Source organism: Salmo salar, chromosome 05 (genome assembly GCF_965601325.2).
Source record: "Salmo salar chromosome 05, fSalSal1, whole genome shotgun sequence".
NCBI lineage: Eukaryota > Metazoa > Chordata > Actinopteri > Salmoniformes > Salmonidae > Salmo > Salmo salar.
In genome coordinates this window covers 39,711,166-39,726,372 of record NC_138295.1, presented here as the reverse complement: position 1 = coordinate 39,726,372, position 15,207 = coordinate 39,711,166, and the positions used below count along the sequence as shown (strand labels likewise).

General features: G+C 42.2%; 1 protein-coding gene across 2 annotated transcripts in view; it reads right to left on the bottom strand.

The window, feature by feature from the left end:
- Positions 1 to 537: 537 nt before the first annotated feature.
- LOC106604848 (platelet-derived growth factor receptor beta-like) overlaps positions 538 to 15,207 on the bottom strand; it is a 57,933-nt gene continuing 43,263 nt past the window's right edge. For both annotated transcript variants that reach the window (XM_014199904.3, XM_014199903.3), the window contains exons 16-23: positions 14,262 to 14,428; positions 9,995 to 10,113; positions 6,751 to 6,873; positions 4,829 to 4,940; positions 4,192 to 4,291; positions 3,969 to 4,074; positions 3,353 to 3,642; positions 538 to 2,441 (exon numbers count right to left, since the gene is read on the bottom strand). In XM_014199904.3, coding sequence (XP_014055379.2) covers positions 2,288 to 2,441; positions 3,353 to 3,642; positions 3,969 to 4,074; positions 4,192 to 4,291; positions 4,829 to 4,940; positions 6,751 to 6,873; positions 9,995 to 10,113; positions 14,262 to 14,428 — 1,171 coding nt within the window. In that variant the 3' untranslated portion in view covers positions 538 to 2,287. The remainder of the gene's footprint in view (positions 2,442 to 3,352; positions 3,643 to 3,968; positions 4,075 to 4,191; positions 4,292 to 4,828; positions 4,941 to 6,750; positions 6,874 to 9,994; positions 10,114 to 14,261; positions 14,429 to 15,207) is intronic.

Genomic DNA, 15,207 nt, shown 5'->3' with positions numbered 1-15,207 from the left:
CCCAGGCCTCAATGTTCCTCAGCTCCAAACAGCGTAGAGGGCTGGGGCTTCTGGGAGGACAGTAAAATACCTAATTGATGGCCCTCGGATTCAGGGCATGGAGTGGGGGAAAGGGGGGGATGGTGAGAGGGCGCAAGGGAGTATGTTGGGTGAGAGGTGTCGGTAGGGGGGTGTAGAGAGAGAACCCATGATGGACACGGTAGATGATCAGCTGAGTTTTGAGTTTGTTTGTACTGAGGGCTGAAAAGAGAGGCTTTGATTGAACTAAGTCTAGCTGGGCTTGGGAAAGTTCATTTGGATTTTTTGGGGATCTCTCTCTTATGGTCAATTCATCTGGGGACATTTATTATCTCTTCGACATTGAATGGATAAAGCCAAGGCATTAAAATACAAGACAGTGTAGAAACAGATGTTGGTGTTGAAAATTAGAGAGCAAAAAAACATAATTTATTATTTTCCGTTATGGGAAAATAGTAGAACGCTGCAAGTCATTGAACTAATATAAAATGCAGAACACATTTCTTGTGAACTGATCTATCATATTTTTATTATAAACTTTTATTTTCACATAATCACTTTTAATTAACATACAAAATACTGCATATAAAAATACATTTGTGAACATACAGAAAAGCTTTGGTACCATAGCGTGTGTGTGGTGAATATTCTACATTATGTAGTGTGTGTGTTCTGCATTCATGCGTGTTCTGCATTCCGTGTTCTTACATCATGTGACAAATGTATACAAATAAGCATATTTATATTTCAGTGGTAGTGTATCTAACCATAGGTCAACCTCTGTGAGTGGACTCTAAGCAAGTTACAAGAAAATAAGTAACTTCTCTCAGGTATCATTACATTGTTTCAATAATATAGATTAAAATCTCGATACCCACATTTCTAAAAAGATCTCCTACCAAAGAAAAGCTTATTTTAACATTAGGCCTACTATTTGTATTTTTCATAGAACTTCATACAATACAAAGCACTTCAAAGACATTAGATCAGTCATGGTCACAGTACACAACAACGTACTAATCTTGTACCAGGTGTGCTAAGGCAGTGATATGCTCAGATCACTTCTCATTCAGTCAGTACCTCCGTGTAAAAACATACAATTTGTTCATACCTCTCAGACATCATTCAATCTCTTATGTACTGAACCTAAATCCCTTTCTTGGAAATGTTCATGTTTTCCTAAACATTGTAAAGTGCAAAATGTATACAGAATTGTTTAAACAAAATGCTATATAAAATGTGAAAAGAAATCTCTATAAAACTCAAGACAACATAAAATGATATTTGACACATAACCTTTACTGAATGTACAATATTCTGCTTAATTAAGGCCAAATGTATGAATCTTTTCTCTAAGTTAATTATATTCCCACGAAATAACTTGAAATAGAAAGTACACATTTGTAAAAACAAAGAAAATATATCTCAGTGCAACTAGAAAGTCATATCCCATTGATATTGAGAAGTATAGATGCCATAAGATGATGTGTTTCTGATTGTTTTTACTAACTAAAGTAGCCTACCCGTCTAAAAATGTGAACTTCTTCACACAAGCAAAATGTACCAGTACATGCTTCACTTTTAGTGATAAAAAACTGAAAGGGTTTTAGAAGCCTAATGTTTTCATCTTCATAATATAAAAATACAACACATGTAAAAGGAAAAATGACTAGACAAATCCCCATAGAAACATTGCAATAGTGACCATAATACAAGTGTATTTTAAAATCATGAATTTCCTGATGTACATTTTTATTCTTATGTGATACTGGTATTTTTTCCATCTTCATTATTATGTGAAGGCTTTGAAAATGGTCCTTCTCTTCAATATGGAGTATTTTGCATTGATTAGATTAATTAAAATCATCATCAATCAACAATCATCATTGATTAAATATATGTCACTCTCTCATTGTAATTATTGATTTTCAATTGATTTTCAGCACAGAATTATTTTGAAAGTACCAGTTGTGAAATATTTGCTTAAGCAGTTGGAATTGTTTATGTTGTTAGGGTTAGCTTCTCATTGAAATCGCAACATGTTGTCTTAAACCACTAAAGCAGGGATGGCCAACTGGCGGCAGGAAATTAACTAGTACCGGCTCTGACTGCATTTGTGGGTAGGGATGTGTGTACGCAGACCTGCAAGCCACTGCGGACCCTCATGATTAGTAAAAAAAATGTGGCCCCAACCCCCATCAAAGTTTCCCATCTCCACACTAAAGCTATTCAGGAATGTTGCTATACATTCACCAAGTTTCTTAAAGGTCTACAGGAAGCTGTCTTCCACTTCCGGTGTTCCAGAAGATTCCAGTGGAATCAGAGCCTGGTTGGCATGGAGATCCTCCTCTTCTGGAATGGTGTCTGCCTCTGCTGTCTCCTGGGAGATGGAATCAGCCTCATCATCCTCCAGAGCCAGAGAGCTACAGGGAATAACAACACACATGTTCCTTTACAAACAAGCGTGGGATTTTACGATTTTACGTCCCATTTCAGGTGAAAACTATACAGCATTGTGCCACAAATCCAAACAATGTAAAACCTAAACTATCATATTTCTGCCAGCTTGGCTTTTCTAAGGTTTCAGGTTAAATGTCTTACAAATTCCTCAAAATGTAACACTGGTGTACCAAGCATTATGAGCACCTGCTCTTTCCATGACAGACTGACCAGGTGAATCCAGATGAAAGCTATGATCCCTTATTGATGTCACCTGTTAAATCTACTTCAATCAGTGTAGATGAAGGGGAGGAGACAGGTTAAAGAAGGATTTTGAAGCCTTGAGACAATTGAGACATGGATTGTGTATGCGAGCCATTAAGAGGGAGGATGGGCAAGACAGTGTCTTTGAACGGAGTATGGTAGTAGGTGCCAGGTGCACCAGTTTGTGTCAAGAACTGCAATGCTGCTGGGTTTTTCACCCTCAACAGTTTCCTGTGTGTATCAAGAATGGTCCACCACCCAAAGGACATCCAGCCAACTTGACACAACTGTAGGAAGCAATGGAGTCAACATGGGCCAGCATCCGTGTGGAACGCTTTCGACACCTTGCCCCGATGAATTGAGGCTGTTCTAAGGAAAAATTGGGGGGTGCATGGTGCATCTCAATATTAGGAAGGTGTTCTTAATGTTTAGTACACTCAGTGTATACATGGTAAGATAAGACCGATTTTTTTATCAAAATCCCACATATGGCTCTGTGTGTTGGTGTTGTAACGATACAAGGTCCTCTAGAGTAAATATGCTTTATCTTTCCTGCATGATCAGCATTTGGCACACATTTGCAGTCAGTCAGTCAGTGTTTGTAGTCAGGAAGTATGTTAGACAGCCATACCTCACGGGGCTTTCCATTGGCATGCTGTTGGCCTCGGAGAAGACTTCCTCGTGAGGCTTGGGGTCCGGGATGGGAATGATGTAGTCGTTGTAGGAGGTCGTCACTTCCTCTCCATCTGTCTCCGGTCTAAAGTCTCCAGTTAGGGGGTAGGGGTTGAGGTCCTGGAGGGTGTCAGGGGCAGTGGAGGGGGTGATGGCTGGGGTGGGGAAGGGGGAGGAGAGCCTGGGTTTGGTTCGGACCACGGCCGGGTGGTCACTCTTGAAGAACTCGTCGTTGACTTGGCAGTATCTCTGTACCAATAATTATAGTCAATTAGATACATCTCAGTGATCAATGTCAGATCTGTCCATAGTCAAAACACACTTAAAGGAAAACTCCACCCAAAAACTATATTTTGGTATTTGTTTCATTTGTCCTTTCTGGACATAGTCCCAAAATATTTTACTTGTCAGTAATCAGGTTTTTAAGATATGTAACTTTCAAAATACAGAAATCATCCCCGTATGATGGATTTTGCATTTTGCAAAAAATGTGATCGTTTCATAGATGGATGTGGAAATACTGTTGGTCCTCAGATGCATTGTGTAAAGGGAAAAACCCTATATTAATAGGATACCTTTTTATAGCTGTCAGTGAGCATGTTCCCCATGGTGTGCACCAGAAAGGAGAACTCTGGCCTCTTCTCATGCTTCTCATCCCAGCACTTCTGCATCACTTCATAACTGGAGGACATATTTACTTCCTTAGTTGAACACTTTAACTGAACATGTCACTAAAAAAGAAAACTGACAGAAGACATGATTAGAGAGAGATGTTTGAGAGTGATGGTAGAGACTTACACTTCGTCTGTGGCGTGGTTAGGTTTGGCCATGCGATAGCCTCTCTTTAAGGCACTGTAAAACAGCTCATTCATGGGAAGGTCAGGGTAAGGGGTTCCTCCTGTTAAAAGATCAACCATTCAAGTATTTAAAGGCTGATCTGTTTAAGTCATGCTGAATCAGCAGTGTCTAAAAGTTCTCAAATCTCGAATGAAACAAGACTCATGCTGTATTTGGTTTCCCACGAAAAACATTGTTCACGCTGTTTCACGCTAAATTAATCACTTCTCAATTGGTACTCTTCTTGTCACAGCAGTTCCAAAAGCATTTGTAAAAATCCTAAAATTAATTGATAATAAACCCAGACTGTAGCTAATAACAAAACCTCATCTGACCCTAAATAGACTCAGGATTAGACAAGCTGATTGTCTTGTCCTCTTAAGACAACTTTACTGCCTGTCTGTTTAAACACGGTATTGACAGCCTTTTGAAACCTCTATACTAACATACATTAAATAAACGAGGTCATCAAACCGCTCATGCTTCGACTGATCTTTCTGAACGAATTCCAGTTAATGGGTTGTTTCGATTTAATCAAACAGTAATCTCTTCACTCTATCAGTTAATATTGAATGGATTCCATTTCCCGTCCACGTACCAAGGGTGAAGATCTCCCAGAGCAAGATGCCGTAGGACCACACGTCACTCAGGGTTGTGTACAGGTTATGGAAGATACTCTCTGGGGCCATCCACTTCAGGGGCAGGAATGTCTAAGAGGGCCAGAATTAGAGAGAACGTTAGCATCAGCCAGGTACTTAGAGGTAGGTTACAGCAGCAGTTATGGCTTACAATTTAAGTCGGTTGAAAGTTGTAATTTATGGTGTTTAAATGGTGTTTTACTGTGATCGTTCAAACTTTGTCTTATTTTATGTATACAGTGGGGGGAAAAAGTATTTGATCCCCTGCTGATTTTGTACGTTTGCCCACTGACAAAGAAATGATCAGTCTATCATTTTAATAGTAGGTTTATTTGAACAGTGAGAGACAGAATAACAACAAAATAATCCAGACAAACGCATGTCAAAAATGTTATAAAATTATTTGCATTTTAATGAGGGAAATAAGCATTTGACCCCTCTGCAAAACATGACTTAGTACTTGGTGGAAAAACCCTTGTTGGCAATCACAGAGGTCAGACGTTTCTTGTAGTTGGCCACCAGGTTTGCACACATCTCAGGAGGAATTTTGTCCCACTCCTCTTTGCAGAACTTCTCCAAGTCATTATGGTTTCGAGGCTGATGTTTGGCAACTCAAACCTTCAGCTCCCTCCACAGATTTTCTATGAGATTAAGGCCTGGAGACTGGCTAGGCCACTCCAGGACCTTATTAATGTGCTTCTTCTTTAGCCACTCCTTTGTTGCCTTGGCCGTGTGTTTTGGGTCATTGTCATGCTGGAATACCCATCCACGACCCATTTTCAATGCCCTGGCTGAGGGACGGAGGTTCTCACCCAAGATTTGACGGTACATGGCCCCGTCCATCGTCCCTTTGATGCGGTGAAGTTGTCCTTTCCCCTTAGCAGAAAAACACCCCCAAAGCATAATGTTTCCACCTCCATGTTTGATGGTGGAGATGGTGTTCTTGGGGTCATAGGCAGCATTCCTCCTCCTCCAAACACGGCGAGTTGAGTTGATGCCAAAGAGCTCCATATTGGTCTCATCTGACCACAACACTTTCACCAGTTGTCCTCTGAGTCATTCAGATGTTCATTGGCAAACTTCAGACGGGCATGTATATGTATTCTACAGCAGGGGGACCATGCGGGCGCTGCGGGATTTCAGTCCTTCACGGCGTAGTGTGTTACCAATTGTTTTCTTGGTGACTATGGTCCCAGCTGCCTTGAGATCATTGACAAGATCCTCCCGTGTAGTTCTGGGCTGATTCCTCACCGTTCTCATGATCATTGCAACTCCACGAGGTGAGATCTTGCATGGAGCCCCAGGCCGAGGGATATTGACAGTTCTTCTGTGTTTCTTCCATTTGCGAATAATCGCACCAAATGTTGTCACCTTCTCACCAAGCTGCTTGGCGATGGTCTTGTAGCCCATTCCAGCCTTGTGTAGGTCTACAATCTTGTCCCTGACATCCTTGGAGAGCTCTTTGGTCTTTGCCATGGTGGAGAGTTTGGAATCTGATTGACTGATTGCTTCTGTGGACAGGTGTCTTTTTTACAGGTAGCAAGCTGCGGTTAGGAGCACTCCCTTTAAGAGTGTGCTCATAATCTCAGCTCGTTACCTGTATAAAAAGACACCTGGGAGCCAGAAATCTTTGTGATTGAGAGGGGGACAAATACTTATTTCCCTCATTAAAATGCAAATCAATTTATAAAATTTCTGACATGCGTTTTTCTGGATATTTTTGTTGTTATTCTGTCTCTCACTGTTCAAATAAACCTACCATTAAAATTATAGACTGATCCTTTCTTTGTCAGTGGGAAAACGTACAAAATCAGAAGGGGATCAAATACTTTTTCCCCCCATTGTATGTGTATGAGTGACCCTTAGTGAGCCTGCCACTCACGCTGCCTTTGGAGATGTAGTTGGAATCGTGCATGATGTCTCTGGCTAGGCCAAAGTCACAGATCTTCACCAGTTTCCCCTCACAGATCAACACGTTCCTGGCGGCCAGGTCACGATGGACACACTGGGGAGGAGAGGGTTTTAAAAAGGGGCAATCTGCAGTTGCTACATTCATTTTTGGACTAATAAAATGTATGATATATTATGTACCCGTTGATTCTTGAAGCGTAGGACGTATATATGCCTCGTGAGCTTTACTGTAATACCCAACAACATCATTGGTGAAATGCTTACCACAATAGCAGACAGTATCAAGTTCTGTACACACCGTGTGATCCCCATGAGAACCACCAGGTTATTTCCGAATGACAAACCATGGATTAATGGCAAGATCAAAAACGCATTACGGATGAAGAAGATTGCGTTCTCCCATCGGGATATGCAGTCCCTGCGCTAACTGAACAGCTCACACAAACATGCCATCCAACGAGCCACACTAAGATACAAGGACAAGGTGGAGGTGGAAACAGCAATATGATTTCTAAGCAGGTCTTTCAAAAAGTCAGGAAGTTGGCAGGCTACTCTGACAAACCATCTCCGCCGGCCCATGATGACCCACTCGCCTTGTCCAACAACCTCAACAACTTCTTGTCATGTAGAAAAAAGAGGAGGAAGGGAAGCGCTGCTAAGGTACACAAAAGTAGATTTTGGTAGACAGAAGGTGCTCTTTGGTAAAAGGGGTAAATTGGTTATCAAAAAGCAAGGAGGACCAAGGCACTCTTCATATAATTAATTAAAATGCCTTGATTTGTATGGCATGTTCAATAGAAACAAAGTTTCGGCTGCATGGCCTTCGTCAGGGAGTACAAAGAAACTTCTTCTCATGTTTTGATACCCACGTTTTGATACCCACTATGATCCAGAAGCTGTGAGAACCTGCTGGATGCCCTCCACTTTACTGATTCCCCTGCCCCACTCTTCAGTGAGGAGGAGGTGGCGGTATACCAGCGGAAAGCTACAGTAAGTGCAAGGCCAGGCGAGATAAAGTGTCGAGTCCCAAAAGCCTGAGCTTCTGAGCTCAGCCCCATCCTCCACAGCCTTCCACCTATTGCTATCCACTGGCACAATCCCCACCCTATGGAAAACATCTACCATCGTCCCCATTCCTAAAAAGTCTACCTCGACTGAGTTCAACCGGCATGTTGCTCTCAAGTCACTGATCATGAAATTCTTGGAAAGACTGGTTCTTAACATCCTACTACTACTACCCACCGTTCACTCCGCCCTTGATCCCTACCAGTTTGTTACAAAGCAGGGAGAGGAACGGATGACACGGTGGTCTGCAGCCTGCACAGGCTCCTGGAACACCTGGAAGGAATGGGGAATTACGCACACATCCTGTTCGTGGGTTTCAGCTATGCCTTCAACACCATCCAACGACACATTATGATCCAGAAGCTCAGTAACCTGGACATATCTCCCACCATCATTCGCTGGATCCACAACTGTTTAAGTGGCAGACCTCAGGCCATGAGAATAGATAACACCCAGTCCTCTGTAAGCATAACCAACACTGTTGTTTGTTTCTTCTGTGTTTTCATATTTGTTTTAGTTATTCCTGTGTGAGCTGTGCCAAGATTTTCCAATTGTAGGACAATAAATGGGATTCTGATTCTGTCAGTGGTATAAATTACTTTAAAGTACCACTTAAGTACTTTTTGGGTGTATCTGTACTTTACTATTTATAGTTTTGACAACTTTTACTTCATTACATTCCTAAAGAAAATAATGTACTTTTTACTCCATATATTTTCCCTGACACCCAAAAGTACTCATTACATTTTGAATGCTTAGCAGGACAGGAAAATGGGCCAATTCACACACTTATCAAGAGAACATACCTGGCATCTCTACTGGTTCTGATCTGAAGGACTCACTAAACACAAATGTTAGTTTGTAAATGATGTCTGAGTGTCTCAAATATTTTACTGAGGCACAGTTCATATAAGTAAATCAATGAAATTAAATAAATAAATTAGGCCCTAATCTATGGATTTCACATGACTAGGAATACAGATATGTATCTGTTGGTCACAGATACCTTAAAAAAAAGGTAGGGGCATGGATCAGAAAACCATTCAGTATTTGGTGTGACCACCACACATCTCCTTCACATATAGTTGATCAGGCTGTTGATTGTGGCCTGTGGAATGTTGTCCCACTCCTCTTCAATGGCTGTGCTTATTTGCTGGATATTGTCGGGAAATGTAACACGCTACACGTCGATCCAAGGCATCCCGAACATGCTCAATGGGTGACATGTCTGATGAGTATGCAGGCCATGGAAGAATTGGGACCTTTTCAGTTTCCAGGAATTGTGTACAAATCCTTGCGACATGGGGCCGTGCATAATCATGCTAAAACACAATGCCATACACGTGGTATGCGGTTCTGAGGCCGGTTCGATGTACTGCCAATTTCTCTAAAACGAAGTTGGAGGCGACTTATGGTAGAGAAATGAACATTGAATTCTCTGGCAACAGCTTTGTTGGACATTCCTGCAGTCAGCATGCTTATTGTACGCTCCCTCAAGACTTGAGACATCTGTGGCAAATTTTAAAGTGGCCTTTTATTGTCCCAGTACAATTTGCACCTGTGGAATGATCATGCTATTTCATCAGCTTCTTGATATGCAACACCTGCCAGGTGGATAGATTATCTTGGAAAAGGAGAAATGCTCACTAACAGGGATGTAAACAAATGTGTGCATGAAATTTGAGAGAAATACGCTTTTAGTGCATAAGGAACATTTCTGGGATCTTATATTTCAGCTCATGAAACATGGGACCAACACTTTACATGTTGTGTTAATATTTTTGTTTAGTGTACATGTCAAACTAATTTTATATGTCATTTTGGATCAGCTGTTGCATCCATAGCTCTGTCTATTTGAGAGTGGTTACATTTCTCCAGCCCCATCTATCAGCTTTTAACCAAAACATTGGCAGGGAAGATGCTTTGTTATTGTTTCAACTGCTGATTGCCCATGTAAACAACAGGGTTACAGGAAGCCAAGGTCAGACTGGACATTAACTATTGATGGTGAAGTACATTCTATATCCATATCTACAGCTCTGTAATTACTGTGCCTGGCTCATTAAAGGGTAAATGATAAATAAATATATATCAATAAAGTTTAGATTCCATGTAATTAGTAAAGGCTGAGTAAATAAAACATTACATACGTTCTTGGAGGCGAGGAACTCCATGCCTTTGGCCACCTGGTAGCTGAAGCCGATGAGGTCAGTATAGCTGAGGGTGGTAGAGTCACTGATGAACAGGGCAGGGTCCATTATGGTCTGGTCTGGAGGGAGAGCAGAGACAGGGATGGCAGGGTTCATTAACGAGGTAAAAAAGAGAGACAATGTAAAGGTGAATAGATGTTCAGATGATACACATGGACAGTATACACTGAGTGTACGAAACATCAATAACAAATAAAATAAAATCGAACTTTATTTGTCACATCCGCCGAATACAACAAGTGTAGACCTTACCGTGAAATGCTTACATACAAGCCCTTTCCCAACAGTGCAGTTTAAGAGTTAAGAAAATATTTACCAAATAAACTAAAATAATAAAAGGGAACACAATATCATAACAATAACGAGGCTATATACGGAGGTACCGGTACCGAGTCAGTGTGCGGGGGTACATGTTAGATATAATTTGTACATGTAGGTAGGTGTGAAGTGAATATGCATAGATAATAAATAGCGAGTAGCAGCAGTGTACAAAACAAATGGAGGGGGGGGGGGGGGTCAATGTAATAGTCCAGTGGCCATTTGATTAATTGTTCAGCAGTCTTATGGCTTTGGGGTAGAAGCTGTTAAGGAGCCTTTTGGTCCTAGACTTGGCACTCCGGCACCGCTTGCCGTACGGTAGCAGAAAAATAACAGTCCATGACTTGGGTGACTGGAGTCTCTGTGTCATAGGCGTCGTAAGGATAGGACCAAGGCGCAGCGGGTAAAGTGCTCATACTTAATTTATTTAAAGATAACACTTAAACAAAATAAATGTACGACGAAAACAGTTCCATAAGGCACACAGGCTATACAGTAAATAACCACCTACAAAACACAAGTGAAACAAACCTCAACTAAATATTGCCTCCAATTAGAGACAACGACAACCAGCTGCCTCTAATTGGAGGTCCTACCAAAAATCCAATATAGAAATAGAAAACTAGATTTAAACATAGAACCTAAACCAAAAACAAACACCCCCTGCCACACCCTGACCAAACTACAATGACAAATAACCACTTTTACTGGTCAGGACGTGACACTCTGGCAATTTTATGGGCTTTCCTCTGACACCACCTATTATATAGGTCCTGGGTTGCAGGAAGCTAAGCCCCAGTGATGTACTGGGCCGTACGCACTACCCTCTGTAGCGCCTTATGGTCAGATGCCGAGCAGTTGCCATACCAGGCGGTGATGAAACCGGTCACAATGCTCTAGATGGTGCAGCTGTAGAAGTTTTTGAGGATCTGGGGACCCATGCCAAATCTTTTCAGTCTCCTGAGGGGGAAAAGCTTTTGTTATGGCCTCTTCACGACAGTCTTGGTGTGTTTGGACCATGATAGATCGTTGGTGATTTGGACACCAGAGAACTTGAAACTATCGACACGCTCCACTATGACTGCGTTGATGTTAATGGGGGCCTGTTCGGCCCTCCTTTTCCTGTTGTCCACGAACAGCTCCTTTGTCTTGCTCACATTGAGGGAGAGGTTGTTGTCCTGGCACCACACTGCCAGTTCTGACCTCCACCCTATAGGCTGTCTCATCATTGTCGGTGATCAGGCCTACCACTGTTGTGTCGTCAGCAAACTTAATGATGGTTTTGGTCGTTTTCTGGCCATGCAGTCATGGGTGAACAGGGAGTACAGGAGGGGACTAAGTACACATCCTGAGGGGCCCCACTGTTGAGGATCAGCGTGGCAGACGTGTTGTTGCCTACCCTTACCAGCTGGGGGCGGCCCGTCAGAAAGTCCAGGATCCAGTTGCAGAGGGAGGTGTTTAGTCCCAGGGTCCTTAGCTTAGTGATGAGCTTCGTGGGCACTATGGTGTTGAACGCTGAGCTGTAGTCAATAAACAACATTTTCACATAGGTGTTCCTTTGGTCCAGCTGGGAAAGGGCAGTGTGGAGGGCGATTAAGATTGCGTCATCTGTGAATCTGTTGCGGTGGTATGCGAATTAGAGTGGGTTTAGGGTATCTGGGAGGATGCTGTTGATGTGAGCCATGACCAGCCTTTCAAAGCACTTCATGGCTACCGATGTGAGTGCTACGGGCGGTAATTATTTAGGCAGGTTACCTTCACTTCCTTGGGCACAGGGACTATGTTGGTCTGCTTGAAACATGTAGGTATTACAGACTCCTGATAATAGACTACAGCTCCTGATAATCCATCTGGCACCGCGGCTTTGTGAATGTTGACATGCTTAAAGGTCTTGCTCACATCGGCTACCGAGAGCGTTATCACACAGTCATCCAGGACACCTGGTGAACTCGTGCATGCTTCAATGTTGCTTGCCTCAAAGTGAACATTAAAGGCATTTAGCTCGTCTGGTAGGCACGCATCACTGAGCAGCTCGCGTCTGGGTTTCCTTTTGTAGTCTGTAATAGTTTTCAAGCCCTGCCACATCGGATGAGCGTCAGAGCCGGTGTAGTAGGATTCAATCTTAATCCTGTATTGACACTTTGCTTGTTTGATAGGTCATCTGAGGGCATAGCGGGATTTCTTATAGGCGTCCGGATTAGTGTCCGCTCCTTGAAAGCGGCAGCTCTAGCCTTTAGCTCGATGTGGATGTTGCCTGTAATCCATGGCTTCTGGTTGGAATATGTACGTACGGTCACTGTGGGGACGACGTTGTCGATGCACTTATTGATGACGCCGATGACGGAGGTGGTATACTCCTCAATGCCATTGGATGAATCCCGGAACATATTCCAGTCTGTGCTAGCAAAACAGTCCTGTAGCGTAGCATCCACTTCATCTGACCACTTCCGTATTGAGCGAGTCACTGGTACTTCCTGCTTTAGTTTTTGTTTGTAAGCAGGAATCAGGAGGATAGAATTATGGTCAGATTTGCCAAATGGAGGGCGGGGGAGAGCTTTGTATGCATCTCTGTGTGTGAAGTAAAGGTGGTCTAGAGTTTTTTTTCCTCTGGTTGCACATGTGACATGCTGGTAAAAATGTGGTAAAACTGATTTAAGTTTGCCTGCATTAAAGTCCCCAGCCACTAGGAGCGCTGCCTCTGGGTGAGCATTTTCTTGTTTGCTTATGGCCTTATAGAGTTGGTTGAGTGCGGTCTTAGTGCCAGCATCGGTCTGTGGTGGTAAATAGACGGCTACAAATAATATGGATGAGAACTCTCTTGGCAGACAGTGTGGTCTACAGCTTATCATGAGGTACTCTACCTCAGACGAGCAATACCTCGAGACTTCTTTAATATTAGACATCGCGCACCAGCTGTTATTGACAAAAAGACTCACACCCCCCACCCCTCGTCTTACCAGACGTGGCTTCTCTGTTCTGCCGGTGCATTGAAAATCAGCTCTATATTATCCGTGTTCTCGTTCAGCCGCGACTCGGTGAAACACAAGATATTACAGTTCTTAATGTTTTATTTTCCAATGATTGCATGTTAGCAAGTAGAATTGATGGCAGTGGGAGTTTACTCGCTCGCCTACGGATTCTCAAAAGGCAGCCCAATCTGCATCCTCTTTTCCTCTATCTTTTCTTCACGCATATGACGGGGATTTGGGCCTGTTCCGGGAGAGCAGTATATCTTTCTCGTTGGACTCGTTACAGGAAAAAGCTTCTTCCAGTTCGTGGTGAGTAATCCCAGTTCTGATGTCCAGAAGTTATTTTCGGTCATAAGAGACGGTAGCAGCAACTTTATGTACAAAATAAGTAAAAAAAATAAGTTACAAACAACGCAAAAAACGAACAAAATAGCACAATTGGTTACGGGCATGTAAAACGTCAGCCATCCTCTTCGGCGCCATTTTAACACCTGCTCTTTCCTTGACGGCTGACCAGGTGAATGCAGGTGAAAGCTATGATCCCTTATTGATGTCATACACAATCCATGTCTCAGTTGTCTCAAGGCTTAAAAATCTGTCTTTAACCTGTCTCCTCCCCTTCATCTACACTGATTGAAGTGGATTTAACAAGTGACATCAATAAGGGATCATAGTTTTCACCTGGATTCAACTGGTCAGTCTCTGTCATGGAAGGAGCAGGTGTCCTTAGTGTTTTGTACACTCAGTGTACATAGAGGCTCTGTAGGTCAAATAAACAATTAAACTGTCCTTAACCCATCCTCCTGCGCTTTCTCTTCTCATGTGCTTCCCATATGTTTGACATATAACAGACCTAAAATATACAAAGTATACAGTACGCTTGAGCTTTGTTATGGCTCTGCATTTCTTGGACTCTATACCTTGTTCCTGGTAATGGTCGTGCTGATAGGGAGACTCATAGGGAGAAGCCTGGATGTCAGCGTATTTGATGGTGTCTTTCAGCTCCTGCATGGGGACGTACACTGTGGGCTCGTCCTTACTCATGTCCATGTAACCACCGTCACACTCACTGCCAAATGACACGTAGCTGCCAAGATATTTGGGACACATTAGGGTAAAGTATAATGAAAAATAAAAAAACGCATGGTCATCTCTATGTTTCTATGGCCTCATTTTGTAATTGAATGTCTACAGATGTAGGATCTAAATTTGAGGTAGTTTGCTACAACAGGAATAACCCTGCAGCAGCAGGAAATGCAAATTATTATGTGGATTATAATGAATGGACATTTTTGTGGTTGATCAATTTTTTGTAAATGAAAATCAAGTCTGAAATTTCAAAGTGGAAATGACAACTTCAGAAGCATTTTTAAAGCTCAAATACACAACATGTTTACATTTCCTGCCTTGCAGAAAAGTTCTCCTGCAACAGGGTGATCAAATTAAGATCCTACATATGGACACTACTGTTCAAAAGTTTGGGGTCACTTAGAAATGTCCTTGTTTTTGAAAGAAAAGCACATTTTTTGTCCATTAAAATAACATCAAATTGATCAGAAATACAGTGTAGACATTGTTAATGTTGTAAATGACTATTGTAGCTGGAAACGGCTGATTTTGAATGGAATGTCTACATAGGCGTACAGAGGCCCATTATCAGCAACCATCACTCCTGTGTTCCAATGGCACGTTGTGTTAGCTAATCCAAGTTTATCATTTTAAAAGGCTAATTGATCATTCGAAAACCTTTTTGCAATTATGTTAGCACAGCTGAAAACTGTGCTCTGATTAAAGAAGCAATAAAACTGGCCTTCTGTAGAGTATCTGGAGCATCAGCATTTGTGGGTTCAATTACAGGCTCAAAAT